The 15,897-nt window shown below is 48.2% G+C and overlaps 5 protein-coding genes across 5 annotated transcripts; 4 read left to right on the top strand and 1 right to left on the bottom strand.

Annotated features, from left to right (window-relative positions):
• Positions 1-262: 262 nt before the first annotated feature.
• On the top strand, positions 263-1,992 carry UA08_08535 (hypothetical protein; the record flags this gene model as incomplete). Its single annotated transcript, XM_020263434.1, has 6 exons — positions 263-396; positions 467-560; positions 619-729; positions 776-1,321; positions 1,456-1,460; positions 1,524-1,992. The coding sequence occupies 6 exons, from the start codon at positions 263-265 to the stop codon at positions 1,990-1,992; spliced, it is 1,359 nt and encodes a 452-aa protein (XP_020116470.1).
• Positions 1,993-2,476: 484 nt separating this feature from the next.
• On the top strand, positions 2,477-4,138 carry UA08_08534 (hypothetical protein; the record flags this gene model as incomplete). The annotated part of the gene is made up of 5 exons (XM_020263433.1): positions 2,477-2,599; positions 2,654-2,739; positions 2,819-3,041; positions 3,095-3,242; positions 3,426-4,138. 5 exons carry the CDS (start codon positions 2,477-2,479, stop codon positions 4,136-4,138), a joined length of 1,293 nt encoding a protein of 430 aa, XP_020116471.1.
• Positions 4,139-4,650: 512 nt separating this feature from the next.
• UA08_08533 (hypothetical protein) lies at positions 4,651-5,758 on the bottom strand (the record flags this gene model as incomplete). The annotated part of the gene is made up of 7 exons (XM_020263432.1): positions 4,651-4,702; positions 4,759-4,784; positions 4,848-5,223; positions 5,295-5,374; positions 5,436-5,478; positions 5,533-5,644; positions 5,746-5,758. 7 exons carry the CDS (start codon positions 5,756-5,758, stop codon positions 4,651-4,653), a joined length of 702 nt encoding a protein of 233 aa, XP_020116472.1.
• Positions 5,759-6,193: 435 nt separating this feature from the next.
• On the top strand, positions 6,194-8,453 carry UA08_08532 (T-complex protein 1 subunit epsilon; the record flags this gene model as incomplete). The annotated part of the gene is made up of 11 exons (XM_020263430.1): positions 6,194-6,203; positions 6,269-6,286; positions 6,354-6,402; positions 6,465-6,558; positions 6,630-6,713; positions 6,769-7,058; positions 7,119-7,767; positions 7,829-7,966; positions 8,032-8,212; positions 8,268-8,356; positions 8,409-8,453. The coding sequence occupies 11 exons, from the start codon at positions 6,194-6,196 to the stop codon at positions 8,451-8,453; spliced, it is 1,647 nt and encodes a 548-aa protein (XP_020116473.1).
• Positions 8,454-12,429: 3,976 nt separating this feature from the next.
• Positions 12,430-14,245, top strand: UA08_08531 (hypothetical protein; the record flags this gene model as incomplete). The annotated part of the gene is made up of 2 exons (XM_020263429.1): positions 12,430-12,526; positions 12,591-14,245. The coding sequence occupies 2 exons, from the start codon at positions 12,430-12,432 to the stop codon at positions 14,243-14,245; spliced, it is 1,752 nt and encodes a 583-aa protein (XP_020116474.1).
• Between the last annotated feature and the right edge of the window lie 1,652 nt (positions 14,246-15,897).

Genomic DNA, 15,897 nt, shown 5'->3' with positions numbered 1-15,897 from the left:
TTTGGCGCGGAATTTCCAGAATATAGATGTGCCTCGGTGATTGGTCGGAAATTCCTATCGGTTGTGTATGTATATATCCACTTTTTGATTATAACCAGAAAAGCTTATCATGATAGTCGATAGCAAGCAAGCCTCTATAGCCTTGCAAACAAAGGGGTCAAGATGGTATAAATTAAGCTTGTCGCTGTTCGCCTCGCACCGACATGCCTCATAATGATCGTGATCTATAAGCAAGCCTCGACATTCACCATACACTTGCACAATGGCCGACATACCCAGACCTACCACGCCCGAGTCTCTGGCCAAGCAGAACATCAATGATGTTGCCTCGGAGCGGCTTGGGGAGACGTGGACGGTGGAGGACGAGACGAAGGTGGTACGCAAGATCGACTGGCAGTAAGAATCATATTCCTCCTGTTTATGCCTTGGAAACACGGCGTGGCTAAGCCTTTCTTTGCGCGTGCAGTTTGATGCCGCCGATGACAGTCGCCTACATGCTTCAGTTCCTCGATAAAATTACTCTGAATAATGCCTCCATCATGGGCATCAAGCAAGATCTCGTACGTCAAGCCAGCTTGGTATCATGCATGAAACACCGCCCTAACCAAAAGAGCACAGCATCTCACCGGATCGGAATACTCCTGGGCCAGTAGTATCTTCTACTTTGGCTACCTCGTTGCCGCCTACCCTGCTTCGATCGGTTTGGCTAAGCTTCCCCTCGGCAAATTCGTTAGCTGTTCCATGTAAGGAGGCCATTAGTGCTCGATTGATCCAGGGTCGCACTGACGCCAGTCTTCTTTCTAGCATCACCTGGGGAGTCCTGCTAGCACTTCATGCCGTCCCGCACAACTTTGCCGGCTTGATGGTTTTGAGATTCTTTTTGGGCGTATTTGAAAGTGTCATCAGCCCTGCCTTCAGTCTGATTGTCTCCATCTGGTATAGACAGGAAGAGCACGCATCCCGACACAGCATCTGGTCCGCCGGCAATGTCGGAGGCTCCATCGTTGGCTCGTTTGTTAGTTTTGGTATCGCCCACATCACGGGATTCCCAGCTTGGAAGGCTCTTTTCATCCTCTACGGCGGACTCGGCTTTCTCTGGGGCCTTGTGCTCCTATTTTTGCGCCCCGATGGCCCATCCAAGGCAAGGTTCCTCACTCCTGAGCAGCGGGAGCTTGCTGTCAACCGTGTGTCTTCCTTCCGGCTAGACAGGGCGCGCAAATACGACATTGCCGAGATCAAGGAGGCTCTTTGCGACGTCCAGACATGGATCATCGCATCTTGGGCACTGCTCACTTGTTTTGGAAACAGTGCGCTCACTGCTGTAAGTCTGTTTCCTCACCTACTATAGCGGCCTGTCTGTCTACTGACCAAAGCCTGCCTACCTACAGTTTGGCAACCTTGTCATCTAGGGCTTCGGCTTCAACACGTTTGATACTTTGTTACTACAACTTCCAGATGCCGTGAGCACCACGCTGGTTGTTCTTGCGTCCGGCTGGGTTGCGGGAAGATTCAAAAAATATCAGGATCTACGTGATCATTGCTCTTTTGGTGACTGGCATGGTAGGGGCAATCATGGTCCGCCAGGTCGAGGCACCCCAAAAGGGAGCTCGCTTTTTTGGCATGCTCCTCTTCTCGAAATTCACCTGCGCTTTCCCGCTGGTTCTGTCCTTGAACGCCTCGAACATCGGTGGTCAGACCAAGAAGACGTTTGCGAGCGCCATGTTCTTTATTGCCTACTGTGTCGGCAATATTGCAGGTCCGCAGGTCTTCATCGCTAGTGAGGCACCGAGCTACCCAACAGCATTTGCTACCATGATCGTCACTGTCGGTGGTGCAGCAATCGTCATGGCTACGCTCCGAGTCGTGTTGACACGTAGAAACAGGAAGCGTGATGATGAGTTTGGCCCCCCATCTGAGGACATCACGGAAGAGTCTGAAGATGCTCAGCGCACGGACTGGCAATCCAAGAAGACCTTCCGGTATCGTTATTGAGGAAATATCTTAGCTCCCAAGGTTAGGACCAGAGAGCAAGGCAGGTTGTGTGAATAACTTCACGTCAAGTGTCGGTCAGAAGATTAGTAGTAGACTGGGCCATGGTACTTAGTAGTTCAGCACCTACTTTAGCAATGCGGCCAGTAGAACAAATGTATTTCTCCACGAAATGGTATTCGAAAATTGTCAGCCTTGCAATCTGTTTAGCCAACAGCTCACGTGACCCTGCGCGATGTGTTGCAGCGGCGTGACTAAGCTGACTGGCCCCTGACATTTTAAATAGTTAACTACTTAAGTTACAAAGTTACTAAAGTTCAATCTGCGACCCTGCAACCCTGCAAGTGCAATATGCTAAGACTTGCAATGTGAAAGTGCGCGCCTTGTACTAAAAACAATAAAAATAAAAAAAAAAAAGCCGTGTCTCACCTCCGCTGGATCGAGCTGTGCTGGTTACGATCAAATTTTGTCTTCGCGATAGACCTTCATGGCGACCACCGTGTATAAGACGCCTCACCCAGACGGCTATACGGGGACGCTCTTTGCAGGGTATTCCTTCTGGCTGTCTGCACAAGTGCCTCAGCGGCACAGATTCAGAGAACTTATCGAGGTGGGATCTCTCAGTTCGCATTAATTCCATCCCCCTGTCTAACACGTCGATCAGATCAATGGCGGCATTGTCGAAGTTCTCGAAAAAGATGCCGATATCAAGCTTGTCGATCATGCAAAGCGAGATCTCCCACTGCATTCGTATGTTAACCACGTCTTTGGTGCATTTTCTTTTTCTTCTTCTCTCTAAGACTTGACCATTATAAAGCTATTCGTATAGATTTGTCGAAAAGTCTATCCAAAATGGTCGGCTAGAAGACCTTGAAGACCATAGAGCCGGCCAGTATACACGCCCAGTTGGCGCGCCTACGGTGCCTGCTCGAGGTTCAAGAGTTCCGTATACTCTCCAGGATGATCAAATTCTGTGGGACTGGCTTCAGCCATATGAGAAGCGTAAGGACCAGATTGCGGGTAACCTTATATACCAAGAATTGGCTCATCAAGTATGTGCATTTCAAAACAAGAGAGCGTTCTCTTATCACTAATTACAATTCAGCATCCTCGGCACACATTCCAGTCATGGCGGGATCGCTACCTGAAAAGAATTCGAGGGAGGCCTCGACCAGGAGGTCCGACGCAGGACGCCAAACCAGATTCACCAGAACAAGTTTCCAGCCAGGTGGATGCAGACTCATCATCTCAAGGTAAGAGATCCTAGGTATCCATCAAACAAACAACACCTGTCTGCCGATCTGACGGTGCGCGCACGCTGAACTTTTCTAAGCGGAGCACTATGTATACTCATTTGTCGAAAGCAGGCTCACATGTGAATACTCCAGGCAATCATCACTGTACAAGCTTCGTAAGAACTTCACAAGACACAACAGCCAGCAAACGGAAACGACTATCGAAAGAGGGCTCGTCAACTGTCCCGAGTTATGAGGTAGACCATGAGGCCAAGCGGCGGAGACGTGCTACTGACATTTTACCGCGAAATGATCCTTCCACGCCAGTTCAGAACAATTATGTCCCTGACAACAAAGTTCAAGGCAGTTCACAGAATGCGATCAGTGGTGTGTCTCAAACAGACACATTCGAGACAGCGCTACAATTTCCTCTCCCTACTGAAGCGGCACAGTCATCGATACAATCTCAGCCAGAAGAGGAAGAGGAGCTAGAAGAAGAAGACGAAAACTTCAAAGCCTTGATGCAGCTTCCTTTTCCCGTAGGAACATCAGTCACCCGGCCTCAAGATACGACAACGACCGCTGCCAAAGACGGCGAAGGGATCGAGGAGTGGATCCAGAAACGCATAGAGAAAGGTCAAAGTGGTGACCATGTGCTTCTCGCTCTCAGTTGCACTTCGATGGATGCCGAGCTCGCCGATCAAGTTCTCGTCTTTCTAGGCTCAGGACAAAACATTCCAAGCGATATACCCGGTGTCTGGACAGAACAAGACGACAAGGATCTCCTAGGTGGCGATGGAAGGGCCATTACTCGTCTGAATGATAAGCATGGCCCCGAGCTTTTCCAAAAACGACATGATCACCTTAGAGACGCTGCGGAAGCGACACGGCGGATTATGCAGGAAGGGTTATAACGCTATCACAACTCCGCAACTCTGTTTGAACATACCTATAGGCTACAAGCCTCTCATTATTCTTTGTAATAAATACCAGTTTCTTAGATATTGTCGTCTCAAAGAGCAACCTGAGCATATTTTCTCCGCTATAGTGCCAGTGTTAACTCAACTACTTTGTGTAATGAATGATAATAAAGGCCCCAAAAATGAAAATCTCAAAAACTCCTTAAAATTACAGTGACCAAGGTATAGAAACATTTTAGTACTCAAAAGAAAAGATTAGACTCCATGAAAAACCGAGCTTCTGCATATGGTACGGTAGTAGGCAACGACAAAAACCATGTCGAGACACCATTCGCAACGCTGAATAATAGATAAAAGAAAAGATCGGCTGCGCAAATGAGCTATTGCCAAGTTCAGAAAAGAAATAATCGTCGTCAATATTTGTATATTGCAGGTATTACGTGTGATTTTGCATAAGCAGCCTCAAATTGTATGGAAAACTTGTGTATTGTTTCTGGGGGGGTTTTTTATTCCTCTGCCCCTTCCCCGGCTCCTTCTTCTTGGCCATCTTTGAACACACTTTGAGAATGTCAGCAACAATTCAATCATTCATAATTTGAAGCCTTTTCACTTACAGATGTGCTTCATAGAACTTGAGCATCTAAGTAGTTGTCAAGTCAACACCCAGGATCATGACGCGGGGAGTATGTATGATACGGCTTACCAGCATGGGTATGCTTTCATAGCATAGATTAATTGACACCTTTGTTGTTTTGCCGTTCGTCCAGTTCAGATAGGCGACCAGCCCATGTGTCTCGTCGTTCTCGATTGTCTGAACCTTAACAACATCACGCCCCCAATGCTCTTTATCATGAACCCAATCGGGGATCCCTTGACCGATATCTGCGTCTGAAAGATCTGTGCCGTTTGTTTCGTCCTTTGATGATAACTTCTGTTTCTTGGTGCTCGGCTTGTCGGGTGTCGCCTTTGCGCTTGTCATGGATTTTCGCTTCCCCCTGCCTGGCTTCGCTCCTCCAGGTTGTTGCGGTCGACCGCCAATTTTTTTATAGTATTCTTGAACTGCCTCGCCTGCACCTTCCCTGCATTGATCTAGTCAGCTAGGCAATTAGGCAGAATTGTCGCACGTGTAAGATGAGGTGATTCGCCGTACAATAAACTATCTTCTGGCTCTAGCGTTTGATCTGCCGGGTCGTCATATCCTTTCCATTTAACATTCAACATGAGTTTGCCCTGGTGGACGACAGTCAGTAGGCTATACTAAGACTGCTTCATTGGATTGGCGCTGACAAACATTCTTCTGGAACTCATGGCCCACGATTGACTCGACAACGTAGCTGGACTATAATTCAGTCATGTTTCCAATTTCTATGGTCAAAACTTCCACATACACATCACCCTCATCTTCGCTATTATCGTCGTCGTCGTCGGACGAGGCCCTGTTGACGCTCTTAAAAGGAATGGCCTCGCCAGCAGACTCGTCGTCCGAGACTTCTTCGCTTGCTAAAATGAGATTTGGAGGTCAGTAAGGAGCGGATACAGGCAGTCTAGTTTTCCATTGAGGTAATGTGAAGCGCAAAAGAGCTAACAGCGATCGCACTTACTACGAGGGGCCATTCCGCAATCAGGCTGTTGAAAGAGGCCGGCGGCACGACGTAGGAAATCCAACTTGGCGTGGGGCAGGCTTTCTCCAGCAGGACCTCGCGCCGTCAAAACTGAGCAGAGGACTCGAAAGGCTGTGATAGGCAATGCGAAAGACAAAACTTTTGAAAGCTCTCTTTTGTCGCGCCGAGTCGCGTGGAGTTGCGGCGGCAGGGACGAGCGGCGGTTGCGCCAAGCCTTTTCGGGCAAGCAGCTCACTAGCCCGATTTACCCTCAGCAAAAATGCTAATTCATTATCGAGACCGCCCGCACTGTTAGCAAGAGCAGCACGCACCGAGAAGTCGCTCAAGGCTCGGTGGCATTCAAAGTCGACATTCTGTTTCTCGATCTCGGTCTTCTTCTTGATTTATCTGCAGCTCAGGATTCTGCCCATCGCTGACTTCCGTCAAAATGGCTATGCGTATGTCCCGCAACATACATATACCCCTCATTAGTAAAAATCGCTGACTGACCATTTGCTCTCAGAGCTTGATTTGTCGCAAGGTAAGCCCCCGTTCAGATACTTCGACGGGCTCTCTTGTTTCGGACTGTCGCTCACTACGTGGGATAGCTGCGGTGATGAAGGATGAACAGGGACGGCCGTTTATCGTTGTGCGAGAGTACGTTTCCTCCGAATAGTCGACCAAACACCACTCGAGCAAATATTGACGGACGTTTCTAGCCAGGGGAAAAAGAGGAGACAGCACGGTACCGATGCCGTCAAGTCACATATCGTTGCTGCAAAGACAGTTGCAAACATTGTGAAGACATCTTTGGTACGATTTGCCATTTCGCTCAGGGGCGCATGCATCTATGTAGGAATGGAGTCTGACCAGCACGTTACCAGGGGCCACGAGGCCTCGATAAGATTCTTATCTCACCGGACGGCGATATCACAGTGACGAACGATGGTGCTACAATTCTATCACAGGTCGGACCGGATATTTTTCTCTCCCCCGGAAACGAGCTGCTAACTAGGCTGATAGATGGAAATTTCAAACAACGTCGCCAAACTACTTGTCGAGCTATCTAAATCACAAGACGACGAAATCGGAGACGGAACAACTGGTGTTGTTGTCTTGGCTGCTTCGCTTCTAGAACAGGCGTCTGAATTGATTGACAAAGGAATCCATCCCATTCGAATTGCCGACGGCTACGATCAAGCTTGCGAGATTGCTATTGCTGAACTTGACAAGATTAGCGATGAGATCTCTTTCTCTACAGAAGACACAGAGAACCTGATGAAAGTTGCGAAAACCAGCTTGGGCAGCAAGATGTACGTTTGTGGCTATATACAACACTGAAGACTTTTTCCCGTTTACTGACTATACCATAGTGTGTCCAAGTCTCACGATCAATTCGCCAAAATCGCCGTTGATGCAGTCCTCTCAGTCGCCGATTTGGAACGCAAAGATGTGGATTTCGAACTGATTAAGGTGGATGGTAAAGTTGGCGGTGCACTGGAAGATTCCATACTGGTTAAGGGCGTAATCGTCGACAAGGATTTCTCGCATCCCCAGATGCCCTCAGAGGTTCGGGACGCTAAGTTGGCTATTCTCACATGTCCCTTCGAACCCCCCAAGCCCAAGACAAAACACAAGCTTGACATCACATCGGTGGAGGAGTTCAAACGCCTACAAGCATACGAAAAGGACAAGTTCACAGAGATGATTGCGCAATTGAAAGACTCGGGCGCTAATCTTGTGATCTGCCAATGGGGGTTTGACGACGAGGCCAACCATTTACTTCTACAAAACAAGCTACCGGCTGTGCGATGGGTTGGTGGTCCTGAAATTGAATTGATTGCTATCGCGACCAATGGACGAATTGTTCCTCGATTCGAGGACCTTAACAGCGAGAAGCTCGGAACTGCTGGATTAGTCAGGGAGTTGACGTTCGGTACGACTCGAGAGAAGATGCTTGTCATTGAAGAGTGTGCGAATAGCCGTGCTGTGACTGTGTTTGTACGGGGCAGTAACAAGATGGTATGTCATGTTGTCTCTCTTTCTATCAGTGCATTATTGTTGTCTAATGGTGCAAACACAGATCATTGATGAAGCGAAACGTTCACTCCACGATGCGCTCTGCGTGGTGCGCAATCTGGTCAGAGACAACCGCGTGGTCTACGGCGGTGGTGCAGCTGAAATTGCGTGCTCTATTGCTGTCGAAGATGCTGCTGTTAAGGTCTGTCGGTTGGATTCTGTGTTACTCGTAGATCTTCTGGGCTGACTTTGCTTTGGTGTTGACAGAGCCCGGGTATTGAACAATACGCCATGCGCGCGTTCGCTGATGCCCTTGACGCGGTTCCCTTAACGTTAGCCGAGAACTCAGGATTGAACCCTATCGAGACTCTAGCATCTATTAAGTCACGACAAGTCAAGGAGAAGAACAGTCGGCTTGGCGTTGATTGCATGCTGACTGGCAACAACGGTTTGTCTCTTCCAAAGGACAAAGGCTAAGAGAATCCTTTAACTAACCTGAACAGATATGAGAGAACACTTTGCCATCGACCCTCTGATCGGAAAGCGCCAGCAACTCCTGCTTGCCACGCAACTATGCCGGATGGTTTTGAAGGTATGCTCTTCACTTTCTGGCAGCAAGGGAATTAGTATACTGACGCAAACAGATCAATAATGTCATCATCTCCGGCGATGATGAAAACGAATTCTAGGTGGATGTCTGATGTATTGGCAGGTATACTAGGGGATTAAAAGAGTGTTGTTCATTATACGGGCGCAAGGGCCAGACAAAAGCCATGATTCTCTCTCTCTACTATACAGTTGATAATATTCTATGGACATAATGACTCGTTAAATTAGCTGTACACACCAGTCTGTGTCCTACAAGTAATTTAACCTGCCATATATCATTGCCATGGCTATGGCTAGGATATCCCCCTAGGTAGTAGGTATTTATCATCTACTACCGCGGCAAGCGGTCCAATGTAACATCACATCGTGGCAGCCACAACGTGCAACGCTTGTCCACATGGATGGTCCTGTGATTGATTCTGGGGTCGTAATAACGACGCATAGACATTGCTTATCGCTGACGTGGGCTCTGTGCTACTTGTATCCTTGATCATATTTCCGGCACAGTCTACCCCGTACCTGGAACAAACATACGGCATACATATACATATCAGATCACATGTATTCCACTTGAATGGCGGTCAGTATTTACTATCTCGAACACATGGAATCTGTACAGGCCAACCTAGGCACGACATGATGTCAGGTTTGCGTAGATTGTAAGACTGAACACTGATCAAGTGGTAACTAGCAAGCCGCGAAGGATGGATTGCGGAGGCTGGCACTAGCCCTAACGCGCTCCGCCTTCAACTTGTCGCAGTTCTGACATGCTACTTGCATCCGTTTTCTAATTGGACGGTGTTTTGAACGCAAGCAAGTATATAATACTGAAGTAATCGGCTGTTCTTCAGGCTGGAGACAACAAATCTACGTACTCTATAGTATCGGAGTTTTATAATGGATCAGCATGCACGATGATATCATCCGCGCTGTCACAATATTCTGGCCTTTAGTACAAAGTACCTATCTAGTTAGCTCTTAGCTAGTAGATAACTACTATTTCCTCTACTCCGTAGTAGTTAACTTATACTATCACATGATCAAGCATGTCATACAGCAAATCCGAATTGCCTCGGACAACATCAATAAACACCCTGGCAAATAGTGAGAACTATCTATCTGTTGCACAGCTCGGCTGCCAATCGGACAGCAAGGACCTCTGCTCGTTTGCTCAGTCTACTCAATTAGGGATATACTGGACCTGATCTACAGATGTAGGATAGTATATGCAACGCGACCAGTCGCATTGGCAATGCGATAGATAAATAGACAGATAGAGACTGCGCCTATCTCAGTTTGGCAGCTGCAGAGGTGGAGTGTGAGTGAGCTAGGGTTAGCGGGTGAAATGAACGGCCAAAAAAAAAAGCCAGGGGTTATAGTAACGACGGGAACCAGCAGGCCTGGCTATAAGATATATGTGCTAGTAGCAAATAATAAATAAATAGACTTGCAGTATGTACATCTAGAAAGTGGGCCGTGACCAGAGAACCGGGTTGTTGCCTTTGAATCTAGGGATGGCACCTACAACTACATCCATAGATGTCGATGGCGCAGGGAGGACTACGTAGCTGGGAACTATGTGCATACTACGTAGTACGTACTACCAGATACTGCATCTATCTCTGATAGCAACAAAAATATCTCCGAACTCGACCGGAGTATGCAGCGTCTGGCCAGCCCCTGATTGCACTAATATTTGATATTCCTCGCAAACACCCAATCATCCAGCCACGGGATGACCAGAATGAATATACACAACCCTCAAACAAAACAACGGCCGTGTACTTTTCTAGCAGGTTGTCCTTCTGACTACTTCTCCCTGGAATCGATGTGTATACAGAGTTATCCACGGAAGCCTTCCCGCTTTCCCCATGCAGCCCCTTGCATGCCAGCCCCATAATCCGGGATCCGCCTCATATCAGTTATGATATACATAACATAGCTAGCATCATCTCGGTTTCTTCGATCGTTAAAGCAAATATGTGTGTATGTATGCAGTAAGTAATGTAATGAACAGTACGAGACTGCTTCCCAGGAATCCGGGTACTCAGCATGTAGTTAATACCCCATGTACAATCATCAATGGAACACAGCCTTCCAAAATTGGCATTCCGTGAACGACCAACAAGGAAGCGTCTACGTAGCTCTTTGTTCTGTAGCCATGGCTGGCTGTCGATTGTACAAGAAAACAAAGAATGGAGGACGTAGGCAAGTCTTATTTTTGGGAGATTCAAGATGCATGATTTTTGTTTTATATATCTGCAGGAATAGCTGGAATGTAATTGATTGATCGATGCTCTGGCTCGCAGCTGTCTTGCGTCGGCTTTGGTAGCTCATTCAACGATGTTGCATGATTCATTCAAGCTAAAGCCTAGAATGTTGCGTGATATTAAAAGCATGTGTTTTACTATGTGGTTAGTAGGTTAGTAACTGAACGGGACGCATGCCTCAGGCATCACATTCCAGCCTACCAAGGCAGACAAGTACCTACCTAGCCTGTAGGACCTTGAACAGCAAACTTGTATCAAGCATTGGTCAGTCACTAATGGCCGCGTGGTCGGACATGAAAAAAAAAAAAGAAAAGAAAAGAGACAATTGATGCAGACCAAAACGTGACTTGCCACAGCCCGCGCTAGAGCCTGCCACGTATCTGCCGCTGTCACGGGATGAAGCTCTCTGCGCGTCGGCGAAACCCGACTTCTTCTGGCACTGCACTGGAGGATCTAGGGGAAAAGCAAAGAATAGGCACAGGGTCAGCTGTCTGTCTGTCTGTCTGTCTTTTTCGGCCTTCTGTTTGTCCGCACGCATAGCAATTCTCAATGCAAAAGCGCAATGGTTAAGGCTTAGTATGCCGGGGAAGGCGACTAGCGCAGCCGCCGAGGAGAAGCCCTAACAAGCCTTGCCAAGTCAGGCGATCATGTGCTTCAGCAGAGTCTGTCAACACACAGTACTCCGTACCTTGGATATCTGGGGACGGACGATTGACTGCGTTATTGCCTAGTAGGGCCATCTCCACAAACAATCTCCGCATACTCAGTCAGCTCGCCTTGTGTCGGATACGTACGCAGTGGCGAACCGCCTGCTTTCGGCTAGAGTCCAAAAGTAGTCCTGAAATGCAAGACGGAGTCCACTCTGCAGAGTCAGACTTCACAATCAGTAAGTCACTCAACTAGAGCAGAGGTCTCTCTGGTTACCACGGTAGTAGAGAGTTAGCATAAACTATAGTGGCTTAGTACGCGTGAAGTGGCCTAGTCTGGTGGCAACCGAGTCTCCCTATCGGTCACGGGACCGACACGGTTTTATGTACTCCGCACACATAAACTATAGTATAATCACTACGTACACATACACAATAATGACGCATGGACAGATTCAGACATACGAAATATATATATATATATATATTTATATATACATATATTTCGTGCAGCATCTATTATAGCATGGAGAACTCCGTAGAGCGTCTAATCCATGTATGGGATGATCTGTGAATACGTGCCAATGTGCGCGTAAGATACGTAATACCGGAACAGGTATTGGCATGTAACGTACGGGCGGGACCAGCGCCGGAGGTCACTGGACCAAACGGCAAAAAGGCCAGAAGCGTCCATCTCCTTTTCTCCCGCTCCCTCGGGACGCTTGCCTTTTAGCGGGTGTGCCACCTTCCTTCCCCCCCCCCCCCCCGGTCAGCTCACACTTTCTCCAACTCTCCAAGTATCAATCAAACTATTTCCTCTCGCCTGGGCCCCCCTCGACTTGCAATCTCACATTCCAGCCAGATCTTTCTGAATAACGGCTTTCCTTTCCGCCGACCTGGAATCATCTCGCATTCCTTGCCGATCGCGCTCGCACTCGGGCCACCGTTAAATCGCCCAAATTCTGCGCCGTCTGCAATCCGGCTTAATTCTGCTCACCTCCCGAGAGAACATCAGGAAAACCGGCACAGTGACCTCTTCAGATCCCGCCCGTCACGCCGTTCGAACACGCTTGGGGACCACGGCGACCCCAAACTTCATGTCGAGTTTTCCAGATAGATTCAACCGTGTCGCCCCGAACATGCCGAAATTATCCACCCCCGTCCTGACTGTGGACGCGGCCAAAATCCACAAGGTCGACACGGCCAACACCCAAAGTCTTCACGGCATGTGGCTTGGTGAGTGCCCTCCGCAAGGAAGCCAAGCCGGGGCAATAATCAAGCTGACTGACTCTGTCTATAGTCTTTTCTAAATGCGCAGATTACATGGAAGAAGGACGCCGGTTGGAGAATCTCACCTGGCGTCTATGGACGCGCGAGACCTTCTGCGTTGCTCCCGCCAGCTCGAGTGACACCTCCGCTATTCCTCTGCTGCGCGCCGAATCGGCTGAGATGCCTCCTTTGTCTGCCAGCGTCGAGTCCGTTGCCACTGTGGACGAAGACCGCATCGAATCCCACATTAAGCCGGGCCCGGAGGAGCTGAAGCCCGCGGTTGTTGGCGAGGATGCTTTAATGGGCAAGGAGAAGCATATCACTTCGTTGGACCTGGAGCGAATGGTGCTGAACATCAAGGAGCGAAAAGCTCTAGAGCCTCTTCCGCCTCCGGCTGCTGTCATGCCACTGGTTGATGTCACTCCTCGCGCTTCCTCCCCACCAGCCACGACTCCTCAGCAGACTGAAAGGACCCAAACTACTACACAGTCCTACCCTACGCGCCCTGCAGTCCTTCAATCCGCCGAGTCCTGTTCGACAGTAACCGCCCCCGAAGGCAATGACAGTGACGGTGCGGCTGCTGTGGCCTCTGATACGAGTGTCTCCTCGTCTGGCGTTCTACCTGCCAAGCCTATTTTGACCAAAACACCAAGTATCGTTCGCGGATTTTCTCCGTCGCAGATCTCGTCGTCTTACCGCTCCAGTTCTCGTCTCGCTGCTGCCGAGCAGACTGCTGCCGCCAACAAGATGACATTCCAGCAGAAGCTTGCCCCCAGCAAACGCAAGGGTGGCATGTTCACTCTCGGTGGATCTTCTGGGGATGACGAAAGCTCGTTCGAGGAGCGCATGATGCCTAATCCTCACCGCAGCTCGTTATCTGAAGAACTGAGCCGCCGACCTGCGTCAGAAACCACGCCCAACGGACTCAGTTCTGCGAAGAAGGTTACCTCCGTCCCGAACGAGGTCGACCCTCATACGATCAAGCCTATCAAGGAGCGGATCTATGAGGATGAGGACGCGATCGAGACAGATGATACCGAGGAGGAGCCGTCAGAAAGCGCGATCGAAGATGAAGACGAGGAAGACTGGGAGGACTCGGTGACGGAAAGCGGACATTCAAGTGTGGATGACAAGGAGCTGTTCCAACGTGTTGATTCACGACCGAATCTAGTATCGAGACCGTCCCTTTTGACTATGATGATGCACCAGCCAACTAAAATGGGGATGCCGACGAGGTCGACGCCTACTTTGCAGCGATCATCGCGTGTAACGCCACCAAATGGACCAGAGACGGGAGGCTCTCCGGATGACGGCGAGAACCTGACAATGAAGGGTCGCGATGTGCCACGTTCGAAACCGATTATTGTGAAGCCGACCGCACAAGGATCCGGAGCACATTCGCCGCGCACAACTCGACGCAACATGCTCGCGACGGAACTGACGGAATCACTACGACGACATTTGTTGTGGGAGCGACAACAAAAAAACACGACCGCAACTGCAGTGTTCAAGCGACGTCATACTACGCACGACATGGCGAATCTCAAAGAATATCCTGGTCCTAAGGCCGCAGGCGGAGGACAGCGTGGGACTGGCGACGGCAGCGCAAAGGATACATCGAAGAACAGCTCATGGAACAACTATAACGAATACGGCCCGTGGGAATACCACGTTAAGGGGTGGTGATTTATATCCAGTGTACGAGATAGAGCAAGCATTTTTGGCGGCGTTTTTCTTTTTCTTTCTTTTTCTTTCTTCCTTTCGCATCCCTCTTTATGCATTGCGAGGGTCGGCTGTTTGCATTACTTTTGATCCCCTGTTTTAAAAACAAGGCTTGTACGTTTTTGTCTTTTTCTTTTTTTTTTTTTTTTTTGTATTCATCATGTTTTTGACCATGACTAGACCCGACTGTTTGTTTATGACCGAATGACTATGATCATGATGGCATAGTTCCAAAAATATGTGGTATGTCCAGTTTTTGTGCTTTGTCTGCTTGTCGATTCTGATACCACTACGTTTGTCTACTTTTTATACTTTTATTTTATTTACGGGGTTGGTTGTATTCAGAATAAAAGTGATTCATTACTACCTGTGTACCTGTCTAGGCAACTATATAATAAGTTAATGCTTACATCATATGCATATTCTGGAATTGAATTCCGTTCCATATGAGATTGGAAACTTGCTAGGATAGACACGTCTAGAATATCAGTCTCGTGGTAAGTCGAATATTTTCAGATGTCTGCCATGGCTCACCTCAACACCTAGGCACATACATAGGTACCTAGGTATGTGACCACAATCACAAGCGCTTACCGCGGAACTTCCCATTTAGTAGAGGCACGCACCCTAGAAATGAGATAATTGTACGTACATGTATGCTTATTCACTGTACAGCCTCGGTGTGTATCCAGCCTAGGCAGGGTATGCGCCGTTTATATTTACCAACCTATTATTCTATTCGCGAACAGCTAAATACTAAAAGTACTAGGCATGTAGCTAGCTTTAGCCTATACAGGGAGGTGAGATGGATCATATGAACAGGTATGAAACGCGGCAACTGCCGTTATTCTATTTGCTTTTTTTGCCTCTTGGAAAATCAAGGGTTATTAGGATGTAGGATTGATCTGGGATTGGTCTGATAGAATGTGACATTTATTTTTCGTTGCTTTTTCTCTCTTTCTCTTTTCTTTTTTTGTATGTACATCACGCGCTTCGGCGAAGTGGGCGATTTCTTTTTGATTGCCTTTGGAGTTTGCCGCTCCTCTAGTTACCCAGATGTGCCTTTTTTTTTTTTTTTTTTTTTTAATGTGAGAATCTCATTCCTTGAGCCTCAGGACTATTTTTTCTTCCAACTAATCTTTGATGGGGGGAAAGGCCTAGGCCTGTACGTACGTAGATAATGCTATATACATATGGGCTGAATAATCATGCAAAATAATCTCAGACTGGACTAGGTTTCTATGTAAGGGGTATAGTATATGGCAATAAGGAAATTTCGCCTTATTCAACTATGTCCTTAGTTGTAGTGTAATAAGCTGCAAGAAAGAATTCCCTAAAAAGGAAATTCCCGGTAGGGCTTGGAGGACAGGTGACTTTCTCCGATCCCTCCGATCCCTTCGTCTTAGCAAGCCCAAGGACTGCTGTTGATACGACGATACGTAGTAGTTAACGTACAATGTACCTGGGTAGAGGTAGTACCTGAACCAAAGGCCAATAAAAAAAAATCACGGCATCCCGAGCAATTAACTTGGGTATCAATCCATCGGCTGCCCGAGAAAATTTTGCCTGGCAACCAAGACTAAGCCCAGACCTGGTCTCCACTCGGTATTCCGGGT

This window comes from Talaromyces atroroseus, assembly GCF_001907595.1.
Source record: "Talaromyces atroroseus strain IBT 11181 chromosome Unknown scaffold_14, whole genome shotgun sequence".
NCBI lineage: Eukaryota > Fungi > Ascomycota > Eurotiomycetes > Eurotiales > Trichocomaceae > Talaromyces > Talaromyces atroroseus.
Note: the sequence above shows the minus strand (reverse complement) of the source record. Positions and strands in the feature narration are given on the sequence as shown.